The sequence below is a fragment of the Desmodus rotundus genome, chromosome 9, assembly GCF_022682495.2.
Source record: "Desmodus rotundus isolate HL8 chromosome 9, HLdesRot8A.1, whole genome shotgun sequence".
Taxonomy (NCBI): Eukaryota; Metazoa; Chordata; class Mammalia; order Chiroptera; family Phyllostomidae; genus Desmodus; species Desmodus rotundus.
In genome coordinates, this window is record NC_071395.1 from 52,696,740 (window position 1) to 52,711,894 (window position 15,155).

Below are 15,155 nucleotides of genomic sequence, written 5' to 3' on the forward strand. Positions count from 1 at the left end.
AGTTCTTCCCCATAGGTCCCTGGTGCCTTTTGAACTGCTGCCCCAGAGCTGGAACTCAGAGGGAGTAAAGCAGGTACATCTGTGTGTGTGCCCTCCAAGAGGAACTGCCTGGGACTCTGGAAGCCCTTTATCTCCCTCAGCATCTATCCCTGTTGGTTTTTATAGCTTGAAGCTATGAGGACTTCTCTTCCTGGCCCTGGAATCCTGGGCTGGGGGGTCTGGGGTGGGGCTGGGACCCCTTGCTCCTCAGGCGGGACCTCTGCAGCTGAGGTATCCCTCCCAGTTGTAACCACCACACATGGGTGTGAGACCAGACTGTTCTGAGTCTCTGCCCCTCCTACCAGTCTCATTGTGGCTGTTCCGTATGTCCTTAGCTGTAGGACTTCTGTTCAGCTAGATATCAGGTGGCTCTGAATGATGGCTGTTCTGTAGTTTAGTTATAATTTTGATGTGGTTCTGGGAGGATACCAATACTGCGTTTACCTCCTCCACCATCTTGACCAGAAGCCCTCTTACTCCTTTAATAAATATGTATCATTCACTCAATTTGTATCCTCAAGGAACTTGGAGTGTACCAGGATGGGAAAGACGTGGCTACTAAGTCATGGCCTAAGGTGGAAGGTGGTGAGGGTCACAAGGATGCATGGAAGAGTGGCAGGTTCAGCTCACGTCCTGTGGGTCAGGAAAGGCTTCGTGGGAGGGGAACCTCCCGAGCTGAGAAATGAGTACCATCTTGACAGATGGGGATGTGGGGAGCCCTCCCCTGGAGGAGGACATAAGGAAGGGACAGGACAAAGATTTAGGGACATGGTTTGTGGATGGACAGGAAGGGCTGGCTATAAGTAGTGTGACCCTTTGTCCTAATTTTCCCAAGACAGCCTCAGTTTATTCCTCTGTCTTGGGTGATTACCAACAGTGTCTCTTTTCACTCTCAAAAAGCACCCAGTTGGGATAAATTACGTCATCACCACAGCCATAAGTGACGCTGTCTCCGGGGCTGAATCTATGAGTGGCTAATAGGGTCTGAGAACAGCAGTGACTCCGAGCTTGCCGGCTGGTTGCCTGACAAACAGAGGCAAATACAGAAAAAAATGTCATTTGAAGAAATTGCCAATTATGAGGAAAGATTACATGAATTCAGTTTTAGATCAGAAAGATAGAACTGTAGGGGTCCCTGCATGCCATTGGGGCCAAGCCCTCCTTTTGTGGGAAGAACCGGGCAGAGGCGTTATCCAGGACGGAGGTATTAGGCCTCCTACCCTCTTTTTTGCAGTTTTTGCTTCTCTGCCTCATGGGACTGAGTTAGAGCATTCCTCCAAATTCACATCTGCATGAAACCTGTGAATGTGACCTTATTTGGAAATAGGGTCTTTGCAGATATAATAAAGTTAAGGGAAGGTCACTGGCATAGTGTGGGCCCTAATCTAATATGACACATGTTCTTATAAGAAGAGGGAAGTATGGACATAGACCAGAGATGCACAGGGGAAGGCCATTGATAACAGAAGCAAAGGTCGGAGTGGTGCACCTGCAAGCCGAGGATGCCGAGGATTGCCCAGAGGCGCCAGAAAGTGGAAAAAGGCAAGGAAGGATCCTCCCGAGAGCCTTTGGAGGGAGCATGGGCCTGTTGACACCTCAATCTTGGACGTCTAGTCTGAAGAACCACAAGAGAATATGTTTGTTGTTTCAGGGCAGCCGGTCTGTGGTCTTTTGTGACGGCAGCCCCTGGACACTGATACACTTTCTGAGCTCTCGGTTCGGCTGCAGCAGTTGGGTGGAGCTGTCTGGGAGGCCCATGAAAGTGTGGGGCTGGGACGCAGAGGAGAGGTCAGGATTTAAAACAGAACCAGGGGTGGTAGCAAGGACATGGGAGTGGGACAGAGGTCCAAGGAGAAGTGAGGAGAGGGTGTGCAGAGGAAGGAGAGGCGGAGGAGGAGGCAGAGGGCCCCGTGGGAAGGGCAGGAAGGGAGCAGGACCGAGAGCAGTATTCCCGAGGAGGCAGGGGTCATGGGGTCCCACTGAGGGAGGGGGCCGGTTGAGCATTCATGTCATGGATAACCTTGTCAAGAGCACTTTTTAAAAAGAGCAGGTGTGAGAACCTGCCAGACCGACCCTCCATGAGGGAGCACACTGTGAGTCAGGACAGACTGGCAAGGGGAGATGGTTCTTTCAGGGACTTCAGGGCCAGGAGAGAAGTAGGACCATAGCTTAAGGTGTGCAGCAGGGAAGAGGGATTTTATATTAGAGAACTGAGTATATGTGTGGGAAGGTGAGGAGAGCAGAAGCTGACAGAGGTAAGCTCTTGGGGTGGGTGGCTAAGGATGACCCAAGGCCCACCTGCACGAACACACAGGCATGTCTCATCCTACCCAGAATCCAGCCAATGCTTTGCTTCCACTGGGGCCTCAGCACTCCTCTGCTACCCCCTCTGTCCACCTCTGGGGCCTTGAGTCACCCAACAGGGACAGACTCTTGAATGAGAGTGGACACGAGAGCAGTGCCGAGACTGGGTGGCCGCTGATGTGACAAGGGGACAGCTGGAATCGGGTCTTGTCAGTGAAAGCACAGGGGGCAGCTACTGCAGAGGACGGTACAGGAGTCAGGGGACCCACTCGAAGCAGCGGGACCCGGCCCACGTCACATGGGATGATTGGATTTTGCAGTGGCCAACACTCCTCTCAGTCCCCAGCTCTGGCCCTGGCTGGTCAGCACCCTCTGTAAAGAACACCCGGTGAAGTGAGCTATGGCTACCTCCACCCCCTCTTTATTTGCCCTGGGACTCCAGAGTGGGGCCAGCTGTTCATCTCTTTCTTTTTTTCCTCAATGGGAGATTCACAGATAAGCTTTTAGGAAACACAGTGCTGTCCTTGGAAAACCAAGGAATTCTGGGATGATGGGACAGAGCTGTATGTGAGGGAGGGACCTGCAAGTCGGAGGCCTTCGCAGCCCTCCCCCCACCCCCCACACACAGAAACTAGACTTAAAATTCATGGGGTTGTGCATGGCGTCTGTGGAGAAAAACAAAGACAGAGAGCCACACCCTGCACCCTGGGGCCACACCTTGCGAGGCTCTGGGAGACGCCACGCCCCCTGTAGCTGCTCCAGGGAGGAGGCTTCTGCTCCCACAGGGGAATGCTGGGGCCCCAGTGGGAGACACTGCACTGGCTAACTTCTGGGCAGGGTGTTAAGATATCTGTGTGGCCAGGCAGATGTCTAGTCTAGAGCAATTACTCTGGAAAAAAAAAAAATAGAAAGGATTGGGGAAAGCCTGGGCCTCTTCCCTCTGCATCCATAACTCCTTTCTTTCTTCTTTCCTCACAATACCTCCAAATGATGTATATTGCACCATGAGATTTTATTCTATTTTTTCCTGTATTTTATTTGCTACATGTTAAGTATCAGTGCCCACGGTCAACAGACAAGAAAGCATGCTTACCAAATGGGCCAGAAGCACACAGCTAGTGAACGGTAGCAGCAGGCCCTGAAGGCTGTGACTCAAAGGCTAGTGCTCTTCACCTGACACCCTCAGTAGCTTCCCCTTTCTACGTGGAGCTTGGCTCCCAGTTAGGCTAGGGCAGGATAATGACATCTTCACAACGCCGATGTTCAGGGACTTGAGGTAAGACTCCAGTGGAACCAGCAAGTCCTTCTGAGTCTCCTGGCCCCACACACAGGAGAGGATTGCTGCTGTGCGCCCTCCTTGTTGGCAGTGTGGCGGAAGCCTGGGGTTGCAGTGTCTGGGACATCACCCATCTCTAAGCAGGCTTCGTCTACTATGCACAAGATCGCTGGCGTGGATGAAGAGCTGACCCTCTCTGCTGGGCCTCTGGGGATGACTCTCAGATCCACAAGGTCAACATGCCCTCCCAAGGGAACCTCCACCACCCAGGTGAGGAAGGCCATCTACTGAAGCTACGGGGCAGGGGTCAGGAGGTTGCTACCATCACCACTGCCGCCCCCCACAGCCACCTTGCCGCAAACATGGTGAGCAGCCCCTGCAGTGCTGTTGCAATAGGGAACCCACTGCCCGCCCCAACTGCTCCTAATGCAAAGACACGTCTAGGACATTGCTAGGCAACAGAATATCAAAGCAACAGGAAGGTGGCCTCTATCTCCCTTCTACCTCCCAGATCTCCCCAGTCCATCTAGTTGGCAGAATAGAAGTCACTCTAGACTCCCAGCTGCAAAGGAGTCTGAGAAATGTAGTTTAAAGTTTTCTGGACACTGTTGTACAAGGAGGGGTTTCGGATGGATGCTGAGTGCCAAACCACTACACCTACCATATATGGTGAGAAAATACTGCTTATAATAAATATTCCAAAGGTTTTCTAAATGGTTCTGGATTAACATTTATTTTAAAAACTTAAATATTTATAAAATTTATTTATAAAATAAAAAAAGTCTTATGCCTTTGAAGATTATGGGCATGTTCTTATTTGCTAAGAGTCCTCTTAACTGCCCCAAGGTGACTTCTCTCCACTGAAATCACCATGGCAAAGTTCAGAGGCTTTCCCATCCATTGGGAGATGTCCTAAAAAGAATGATTCATTTTCATTTTTTAATTATGAAAATAATGTAAATATCCTTTAAGTATAAAAAAATAGTAAAAATACTTATTTGTAATCCTACATTACTATCATTGTAACCACTTCACTCTTTTGATGTGCATATTTACATTTTTGTAAATGTAACATGCATTTTTTTTTAACCTGACATGCATCGTCACCATGTCCCATGTTGCAAAATGTAACCACAAGTTTTAATGGCCTCGTCATATTTCTCTAATACACATGCCATAATTTACTCAGCCACTTCTCTCTAGTTGTACATACAGGTCACTTCCAATTATCTATGGCTGTACATACTGCTTTGAAGAATAGCTTCATGAATTTTCAGAGTTTTGTGTCACATTTCTGGAAGCAGGATAATCGGTTAGTATGTACCAGTTAAAGGGTATCCATTTTTAAATGAGTATCAACAGCTTTTTCTCAATGTTTCTTGTTGTTTCTTTTTTTAACATCAATGTGTGGTCCCTTCTCGCATCCCCCACCCAGGACCTGGCCCGCGACCCATGCATGTGCCCTGAGTGAGAATTGAACTGGTAACCCCCTCGTTCTCAGGCCAGTGCTCAATCCACTGAGCCGCACCAGCCAGGGCTCAATGTTTCTTAAAAATCACCTATGGGCTCTTTTCTGGTTTTTGTGGCATGAGGAGCCAGGAGCAGCCTGTATACTCTCCCAGGACACCCTGTATACCCTGCACACTCTGAACAAGGCAGTGCTAGAAGTCCCGCACAGGAACCAGCGCAAGAGGCCGCAAGTTTTGGGTGATGGTGGAACTGCAGATCATCTTGAAGAACCGTGATCCTCAGAGGGACAAACGCTTCCCAAGCAACGTCAGCTTAAGTCCACTCCCTACCTCAAGTCCTCGGGCTGCGTTCTGGGGGACCAGCAGCACTGTGATGAGGCCAAGGCTGTGGACATCTCCCACATGGACATAGAGGTGCTGAAGAAACTCAGCAAGAATAAGAAACTGGTCCAGAAGCTGGCCAGGAAGTATGATGCCTTTTCAGCTTCAGAGTTTCTGATCAAGCAGTTCTTAGGAATCCTGGGCCCATGCCTGAATGAGGCTGGCAGGTTCCCTTCCCAGCTGACCCACAGTGGGAACATGGTGGCCAACGTGATGGAGTGAAATCCACAATCAAGTTCCACATGAGGAGGCTGCTGTGTCTGGCAGTGGCTGTTGGCCACCTGAAGATGACAGATGATGAGCTTGTGTACAACAGCCACTTAGCTGTCGATTTCCTGGTGTCAGTGCTCAGAAAGGACTGGCAGAATGCGCAGGCTTTGTCCATCGAGAGCACCATGGGCAGGCCCAAGCACCTGTACTATATGGCACAGCTTACCAAACCATACTGCTACCATTTAAAAAAGAGAGACACTTTTGGCAAAAGCAAGGACATTGTTCTCTAGCAAACACTAAACACAAAGCTTGTTTCTATCACCTCCTCACACTCCTGCTGTGAGCCATTATTGGCAGCTCCCAAAAATGGGGCAATGGGAGCCCTTGGCCTTGAAGCCTCTATCGACAATGCTCACATCACTGTATCTCAAATTCCCAAGAACTGCCAGGGTTGTTGTAACCTGAACCTTGGGACCAGGGTGAGGACGAAGTGCGGGCACAGCATTTTCGGGGTCTCCTCCCTTTCATATCTTGGGGCCCAGCTTTCCCGACCAGAAGCTTTCTCTGGATAAGGTGTCTGGTGTGGTAGAAGTCGATCAGTTAGGGCCAAATCTTCAGCCCCAGAACACGTGTGTATGTTCAGACTTGCAAATGCCATGCTTTCATGGTGACTTCCATAGGCAGATCAGTCCCTTATTTTCTGGTTCCTTCCCCTTCCCCCAGATGGAGCAAGACAGTACTCTTTAGATTAAAATGAAGAAGCCAGCTTGGGATGAGTTTAAGAACTAGAAGACCAGAGTCTTAGAAGACAGGCAGATAGATGCAAGGCTGCAAGGCGTTATTCTCCTCCACTTTGCAGCCCTACCAGGGGATCAAGCCTCTGAAGACCTTCCAGGCAAATCAGCTCTGAGGAAAACGGTCTGGAGGTGCCTGCTCAGAAGGCCTCCATCTTGGTTACGACTTATTGTCCTGGTCAGTCCAGGGCAGGGTGGATTTAGCCTCTTCGTGAGAGCGAACAAGAGGGGGAACAAATTTACCTCTCTACTGTGTGCTTGAACTGAGAGAAAAAAAATTCAAATAAATTGGTATTCCCCCTGCCAAGCAGCCCATCACAGGACCTTGAGTATAGGTTCCTCTGCTGCACCGATATGGCGCCGCTTGTCCTCACTTCTGGAACTCCCCTCCTACGTGCGGCTCTACGTCTTCCCCCACCTCCATCCCGCCACCATAACTGCTTCATGGTGACATTTGCAGTAACTCCCTCCCCACCCCGAGGCCTTAGGAATGCCAGCGCTTGCTGAGCAATGCTGTTTGCAAAACCCTGGGCTCTGGGGACCTATTTCCCCTGAGCAGTTGCTCCCCTCTTTCTCCAGCCCTATGCATAATCCCTCTGTGGCCCGGCTGACCCTTTCCAGGGACAGCCCCTACTGCCTGCTCCAGGAGAGGCAGCACCACTCTGGAGGTGTTACAACTTCCCGGGACACCCCAATGTCTCTTCTCGCCCCCGTCCGGTTGCTTGGAAATTTGCACTGGACAGTGACGTCACACAGGGAGGCGGGTCCCTACTGGCTCCCACACCAATGGCGCGGTCGCGGCTGGCCTCTTCTTTTCCAGTGATTGGTGTCTCGGGCCCCTCGGCCCCACCCCAGCCCGCCATGGCGTCAGGCGCCGCAGCACCCGGGAGGTGGTTCCCACTTTAAGAAGTGAAGTTTTTCGCCCCCTCCCCCTCTCTGCCCACCTTCTGCAGCCTCCCGCGGCCGGCAGAGCTGGCGAATGGAGCTGCGCTGCCGCGGCGTGGGGAGCCAGACTGTGGGGCGCAGGATGGATGGGGACAGCCGAGATGGCGGCGGCGGCAGCAAGGACGCGGGGTCGGAGGACTATGAGAACCTGCCGACCAGCGCCTCCTTATCCATCCACATGACAGCCGGAGCGATGGCCGGGATCCTGGAGCACACGGTCATGTACCCGGTAGACTCAGTGAAGGTGAGGCGCGAGGAGACGTTAGGTACTGAGCGAGCAGAGAGGAGAGCGCGCGTGCGTGCGTGGTTCCCGAGGGAAGCGATCGGTGCAGCTTTGCACAGTCTTACTTACCACGCAAGCCCACGCGATCCTACGGTTTTGGCGTCCTGGCTCATTACGGCTCCCGCTGGCGCGCAAGGTGTCCGAGGCTCAGCGAGAGGAGTCCGCCGCCAGTGATGGGTGGCTCGGGCTGCCCACACGTGCGCGATTAAGGAGGGAGCTGGCCACCGCGGAGCGCTAACCACGCTCCCGCTTAGAAACGTGGCCCTCGACGGGCCGCGTGCCCTCCGGCTCTGGCGTGTAGCTTCTGCTCCCTGGGTGTTTTGGTGGTCGCTGGAGTGGCAGGGGTTCTCTAAGGTCTTGGCAGCTGTCTTGAGGGTGCCGGTTCGGCGGCGCCCCGTGTGATCGCCTTTTCTTGGGGCTCTGCACCCCTTCCCCCTGGAGTTTGGGCAGCTGAACAGCAGAGAGGCAGTGAGACCTGCAACGACATTTGCCTTCTCTTTTTGGAGCAGGGAGATGGGCGGGCAGGGAGAGTGTGCGCTGCTGTACAGCTCTGACTGTGGGTTGTGTAATAGGCACTCAGTTTGCCGACTGCTTCCCCAGGTTTTTTTTTTTTTTTTTTTTTTTAATGCATCTTGTAAGGAGGCATCTTTAGCCAGGTAGATACTGTCTGTCTGACAGCTGCCCTCTCTCAGCCTGTACAGGACACAAAGTGCCCCAAGTATAGACTAGTTAGTGCAGGGAAGTACTACTACTATTGACACATTGCATTTGTGTGGGCATAACTCGTCTAATTCTTACAGCAACACTGGCGATGAACAGGTGAAGAAACCGAGGCACAGAGAGGTGCACGGATTAACCTTCCCAGGCTCATGCTCCAGCTGTCTCCTCTGACTCCAGCCCCACTGTGCTTTGGAAGATGGGGGCCTTTCTAGGTGGCAGTTATGGTGAAAGGCAGGGCCCACAAAGCCACCACCCACCCCAGCTGCACCGTATGACTGAGGCTGGCCCCACGTGAGCCGCCTGAAGGCCAGAGTGTCCAACTCAGAGGGTTTCCCTGCCCTGGCAGCTCTCACACCTGGCAGTCCACGGCTGGAGAGGCACCCGCCCAGTGAGAGAAGGCACGGCCGTGCTGCTGGCTCTGAGCCTCACCCCTTCTGACCCTTATTGTCCCCGTGGGAAATTAAAGGAATGGTCCTTGCCTGCCAGGGTTAGGAGGGGATAGGGCAGATCTTGTCTCTTAGCATTTCGGGGCTCCTCCAGGAAACACCCTGGACAGATACCAGGTGGCATTTTTATAGGAAAGAATCCCTCCTGTGTAGTAAAATTCCCCATATTTGAAGCTGCTGTCTCAAGTGCCTTGGACAGAGTCCAGGGAAAGTTAGGAGCAGGGAGGTGTCATCAGAGCAGGCAGCGGACCCACTGGGTGGGGGTGGTGATTGTTCCATTAGGGAGCCGTGCCCCTTCTGAGGCGCTTGGCCTCTGTGCTACGAGTTTGGTTCAGAGCATCATTGGAGCTTCTCTTGAGGACTAGTAAAAGTTAGCCATGCCGTTTGAGCTCCCTTGGACACTCTAAGGAGGCATGCGTCTCCTGTGTTTGAATTGTGCGGTCTGCCTTCAGTTGCCTCGCTGCCCCTCCTCTGGCCCTCCGACGCTGGTGTTTTTTGACCCAGATGTCACTGTGTACTTAGTGTTACTTTCTGTGGCTGTTTTCTCCAGTGGACAGGTTAACACAGTGTGTGGCAGAAGGGGCTGGTTTGGCTGTCACCTTATGGGGCTTGACTGGAAAATGAAGCCTTGGGTCAGCTGATGTGTAAGGTCTTCTGGGTTCTGGGATTCTAACTCAGACTCTGCATAATGACCCACAGTGCTGCTTCTGTTTTTAAGCATGCAGGCTTGGTTTTAAAGCACCTCTCTTTTTTCACAGCGTTTTCAGAAGGGGGAGGAAGGCTTATTCTTTTGCATTTTTTCAGCTGAGATGAAAGGCACAGAGAGTTGAGCCTGCGGGACCCCAGTAGGGCTGCAGCAGAGTGCCCAGGTTTGCCAAGATCAGCACGCTTGTCTGTGCCCAGCCTGAGGCATCAGGGACTCGTCCATGCTTCAGCTGTGGCAGAGCTTCACTGGGAGAGACCTTGACTGTGTTTTTAAATGTTTTGGATGATGGAGACTGTGAGTAATTGAGTCAGGAGCCCTGGGTTGGGTTTCAAGCCCTGCCCCTAACTTGCTTCATGCCTTAGGCACTGTTCTGTCCCTTAGTTTTGCCACTCGTAAATAAAATGGGGACCAGTTCACTATTTCTCCCCCTTTTTAACCTACCCCCTTTCTATGAGCACAGAACACCCATTGTCCTTTTTTATGTTATTTGAAATTTTAAATAATTTTGTCAACTGAAGTCACAGCAATGTAAAGTATGTCTTGGAAGAAAAACTTTTCTTTAGTAGTTCTAAGGCACACATTTTTCACTTTGATTTTGTGCATTCAATAAGAGTATTGGGTGGGCCCTCTTTTTCCAATTTTTCTATCCTTGGTAGGGTGGGCCATAGAGCTCAAGTAAGCTGCTTGGTTTTATGGCCATAAGTGTAGGAAGCTAGCCTTGCTAGTGCTTCAAATTAGAATAGTAAATGCACTTTGCCATAAAGTCCCATCCCACCCCCAATGTCACTTGAAGAACCTGTGTTTTTCAGACTGGGGGTCATGACCCATTAGTAGGGTCCTTTTTAAAAGGACAGGTTGGTGAGATCGCAGGATGAAGTGCTGCTCCTCGAAGTTCTGCTAGGGTTTTGTGTGTGTGTGTGTGTGTGTGTGTGTGTGTCTGTTGTGAAAAGTGCTGTCTTGGCTGGGGGTCATGGCCCAAAAAGTGTGAATTACACTGAACATGATGATCAGCAGTATCTCAAGCTCCTGTTGTCATCCGCCTGTGCTTGTTTATATGGGTGTTTGGAAGACCTTTGGCAACTTTTCTGCCCCTTCCTGTGTCTCCCTCTCTCACCTGGTTTCATGGTGGTGGGACGTGAATGTTCACTGATCTGTGAAGGGCCAGGCTCCAGGGACCCGTGGCTGCGTGTTTTCTCCTGTTGGTTCTGAGCCCCCGCAGTGGGACGAGGGACAAGGCATGGGGGCTCCCTAGGGCTTCTGCCGAACGGTTGGCAAGTCCTTGCTCCTTTCCACGTGGGGTTTGCAGCAGGTTTTCCATGACCTTCTTCCTGGTGCTCCAAAGGGGCAGGTAGACCAGCAGTTGGGGTGGATGTGAGAACCCGTGGTCCGGAGTGCTCAAGACTGTGGGGAGAATGCCAGGTGGGTGGAGGAGGAAATTCCAGCCAGATTAGGCACACCGTGTAGGCCATGCTGAGGCCCGCGCGGTGGTGAGAGCAGGGCCCACAGGAAACAGGAAAGATTTGAGGCGAGGGAACATCCGCTGACCCTTTCACAGCCCTTCTCTTGCTTTGCTTGTCAGGGAAATGGCTGCCCTGAACTCTGCTAGGAAGAGCCCTCCTTCCCAGCTAGGTGTAGGTGGGTGGTTGACAGAGTTCTCTCCTCGAGGTGCCGAGCCATTTGGAAGCCTTGGGTTGGCCCCGGGGTGGGGGGAGGTTGGAGCCGGCCCTGCTGAGCTCTGAGCACACTGAGCCAGGCAGGTGCCAGGACGGTGCCAGGACAGCCCAGTGTTCCTCAGCTTCTGAGCCTGCTCCCTGCCACCGAACTGTGCAGGTGGCCTAGGGGGACGGTGCTCAGCGCCCGGAAGGCAGCTGCTGGAGTCCTGTCCCACCCATTTCATTGCGTTTGAAACAAAGTACAGTGTGGCGGATCCCATTGAACTTCAAAAGGGTGTGAGATCCCACATTGCTTTTGTTCTGGCGATAAAATTATAGTGATTTTGCTGTCTCTCCTCCCCTGTCTTGTCTCCTTCAGATTCCTCCCCTCTTTTTCTGTTCTTCACTGGGAGGTGCTTTTCTAAAAGGTGCAGTGGGGGGAGGGGGGTGGAGTCAAAAGGAGCACTGTTGAGTATCAGTCTTAGTATTTGTGTCCTGAAGTCCCAGGCTGTGTGCTGGCACCCGGAGTGGCACCTGAGGCCTGCATGGCTGCCACTGAAGGAGTGGGGATCTCACCCAGCCCCGGGGTCAGCACTTGGCCCCACGAGGCCACTCTCTTGCCTGCGGCTGGCCCCCTCTGCCTGGAAGTGGGGGAGGGGTAGGCTGGGCAGAGGGGCTTGGAGGGACGCCCCTAGCATTATATAGTGGGTGGTGAACATGGCCTCAGGTGACATCAGTTCCTCTGTAGAGAGAGGCACGGGGCGGGGTGGGGGGGGGCTTAATGGGGGGTTTAGGTGATGGAGACCAAGCAGGGGCATTCGGGTGGGTGTTGTGGGTTGCTGTGTGGAAGGGAACGCAGCGCTCTGTGCAGTGCTCCCTTCCCTGGCTTCCGTCTAGGCGTGGTGTAGCTCCCTGTGGCATCTCGTTCACAAGGGCTGCGTCCCACTTCTTCGTTAGGACAGGCTTGGGTCTTTATCCCCTTCCACCTTCAGGAGGTTGCCTTTCCCAGGCCTCCTGGATGAACTGGCTTGCTTGTACTGAATGAAGCCTTTGAAAAGTCTCTTTTGAACTCTAAACCCTAGAACTTTCTGTGTCTTTTCCTATCTCCCCTAGTACCCAACCTTTCCCTCTCAAAGAATTTTCTTTGTGTTTGTTTTTCATCTTCCACAAGTTGAAATCTGGTCCCATGGGCGCTGGCCACAGGCATATTTGCTGGAGCACTCCGGGCGGCCAGGGAGCTCTGCCTCACCCAAAGCCCGCCTCCGCCCTCCCCTCTCCTCCCCTCCAGTCCCCCGCCTTGGGTGTTCACAGTGCACATTTTCCACCGGAGGGATGTGCCTATCACTTTGTCTTGTCTAACTGTAATCCTTCCCTCTAGTGCCTTCCGGGCTGGATTTCTCACCCTCAGAGAACTACCTTGGGGAGAGTCAGAACACAGTCTCTGACTTCCTGGTTGGGTAGGACACACAGCTTTTCTGAGTTTTAATTTCCTTATCTGTAAAGTGCAGATACTAATTTTCTTCCTGCTTTCTCTGTCCTGGCCCAGCTTTCCAACGCGTCCTCCTTTCCTTATTTCCCACTGCACCTGTGGGAGTTCTTGGTAGTGGGCTCCCTACCTGCTGCGCCGAGTGGTCCTTCTGTCTCCCTGTCTGTTGAAAATCCGAGGGAAGGGGGTTCCCATCAACCCAGGTACCTTTTGGTCCACGACAGGGTGGGGGTGGGACTGCTTCCTTCTCTCCATTACTCCACCACCCTCCGGTGAACCTGTCCTTCCCCTTTGAGGCTCCTGCCATCCACTTTCACTTTCCTGTCACCCACTCACCTGAGACTCCAGCCTGAGTCCTCCTGCCGAGAGGCAGGAGTTTGAATGGTTTGAGCACAGTCCCTGAGCCAGACGGCTTAGACCGGGTCCCAGTTCTCACTTAGGTCTCTTCACCTGGCCGTGCCCCATTTCCCCAGCTGTAAAAAGGGGGAGAGAGGGTGGCGATGTCCCAGGGTGGCAGTGAGGGCTACATCCTCAAAGCTCTTAGCACAGCCTGCCTGCAGTGAACGCTCTCCGGCTGTCGGCATCAGTGTCCTTGTCGCCCACGTGGTGCAGTCGCTCTCCTCCATTCCCTGCGCACTGTGGTGTGGTGCATGGAGTGCTTCTCCACGAGTCCCGTCATCACCCTGAGAACATCTCCTCTCGGTCACCCTGACTCACATTCAGGCCCTTCTGATCTCCCCCACCCCTCAGGTGGACGTTCTTTAACTCCCGGGGCCTGTCCTAACCCAGAGCCTTCCCGCCTCTGAAATCTTGAATTCGGACACCTCGGAGCCCAGTCACAGCCTTCTCACTGTCACCCTGGGCCGGGTCCCCCTCTCACCCTGCCCTGTGGGCCTCATCTGGCCCGGGCCCTGGCCTATCACTGCTGCCACTGGGCCCACCGTTTCTCTGTCTTTGGTTTTTCGAACACTGGCTGGCCCAGGCCCCAACCCGGGACAGACTGTCGGTGACTGTGTGCCCAGGCCTCTCAGGCCCTCTACCTGTCCCTCCAGGTGTTCTGGTCAGGCTTCCGTCCTCCCCCACAGCGGCTTCAGACCTTGTTCTTGCTCCTGGAGCCCCCCTGCCCCCCTTCTTTCAGCCTCCGCCGTGTGGCATCTTGCTTCCTAGTTCATAGATGAATTGGGGGTCCCATCATCTTCCCATCACTGCCCTTCCAACTTGCCCTCTGACCCCCACCCCTCCTCCTATATAAGGTAAGAAGGTGCTTTCCTCCTCTTGCATGACATTGGGGGCAGGGAAGGGCAGAGAGTGGGAACCACCCTCACACCTGCAGTTGAATCCTGGCCGCTCGCCTGGGGCACACAGCTCACCCCTCTGAGCTCAGTGTTCTCGTGTGCAAAGCGAACACGTTGATGCCAATGCCTGGCTGACAGGGTTGTTGGGAGAGCTAAACGAGGCCACACATGCGGAGTTTGGGTGCACCCGTTCTCCATAAATGCCCATGGAGGTAATGACTTTGGTCGTCTCTCCTGAGGCGCCCAGTTCCAGTATCTTTAGCCCCGCCCCCCCCATTGGTTCCTTTTTAAAATCATTTATCTAGGTCCAAGCCTGTGCCATCTAAAAGTAACAAACAAATCACAGACATCTTACCTTGGCTCCATGTGCCCCAAAGGCCGCCCTCTTTCTTCCTGGAAACAAAGGCTTATTGCTCTTTTTATTTTTTTGTCATTAAAATAATAGATGTTACGGAAGGATCCATGACACTGGGTCTCCCTCTCCTTGTCACCCCCAGGCCCCTGGCGTGTGTGCCCACCATTCCACATCCCCAAGATGAACTTAGTCATTGTTCTCCCGGCCCCTCTGCTGCGGTGACCCAGACACCTCTCTGTGAGGGGCGCCTTGGGACCCTGTGGCCTCTGTTTCCCCTTTGAGTCCGGCTACTGCTGGGTCCCTTTGCAGCCTCTGGTCTTCCTCAGAGTGTGTCCTCCACCCTCTTTTCTTCCCCAGGACACATGTCTCAGTTTTCGCCTGGGTCCTGATAACTCGCAGATGGGTGTCTGGTCCAGTCTGTCTGGGAGCTGGGTATCCAATTGCCTCGCCGACGTGTCCACTTCGCTGCCTCATTGGCTCCTCGACCTTGGCCCGTCCAGTGTGGACACCCTGACCTGCCCTCCACCTGTGCTTGGCCCGGGCCCCTGTCTCAGAAACTTGGTGGTCATCTTCAGTTTCTTCCCTTTCCCCACCATGTGCTTCCCAGACCTGGCCGGTCCTGCCTCTGTAACACCTTTTGAATTTGTTGTTTTCTCCCTGTCCCCACTGCCACGGCCTGGGTTTGGGCCCATCGTCTCCTTCTCGTTGACAACTTCCCTGACTGCCCGGCCCGAGGCAGCACGCCTGCCCCTCACGCGTGCTGCCCGGTGGCCTGGCGCTGCTTTGTCGTT

The 15,155-nt window shown here is 53.2% G+C and overlaps 1 protein-coding gene and 1 pseudogene across 1 annotated transcript in view; both read left to right on the plus strand.

The window, feature by feature from the left end:
- Positions 1-3,775: 3,775 nt before the first annotated feature.
- Positions 3,776-5,972, plus strand: LOC112305005 (large ribosomal subunit protein uL1-like; annotated as a pseudogene).
- Positions 5,973-7,312: 1,340 nt separating this feature from the next.
- SLC25A37 (solute carrier family 25 member 37) overlaps positions 7,313-15,155 on the plus strand; it is a 32,031-nt gene continuing 24,188 nt past the window's right edge. The window contains exon 1 of the mRNA XM_024560774.3: positions 7,313-7,665. Within this exon, the coding sequence (XP_024416542.1) occupies positions 7,456-7,665 (210 nt within the window). The 5' untranslated portion in view covers positions 7,313-7,455. The remainder of the gene's footprint in view (positions 7,666-15,155) is intronic.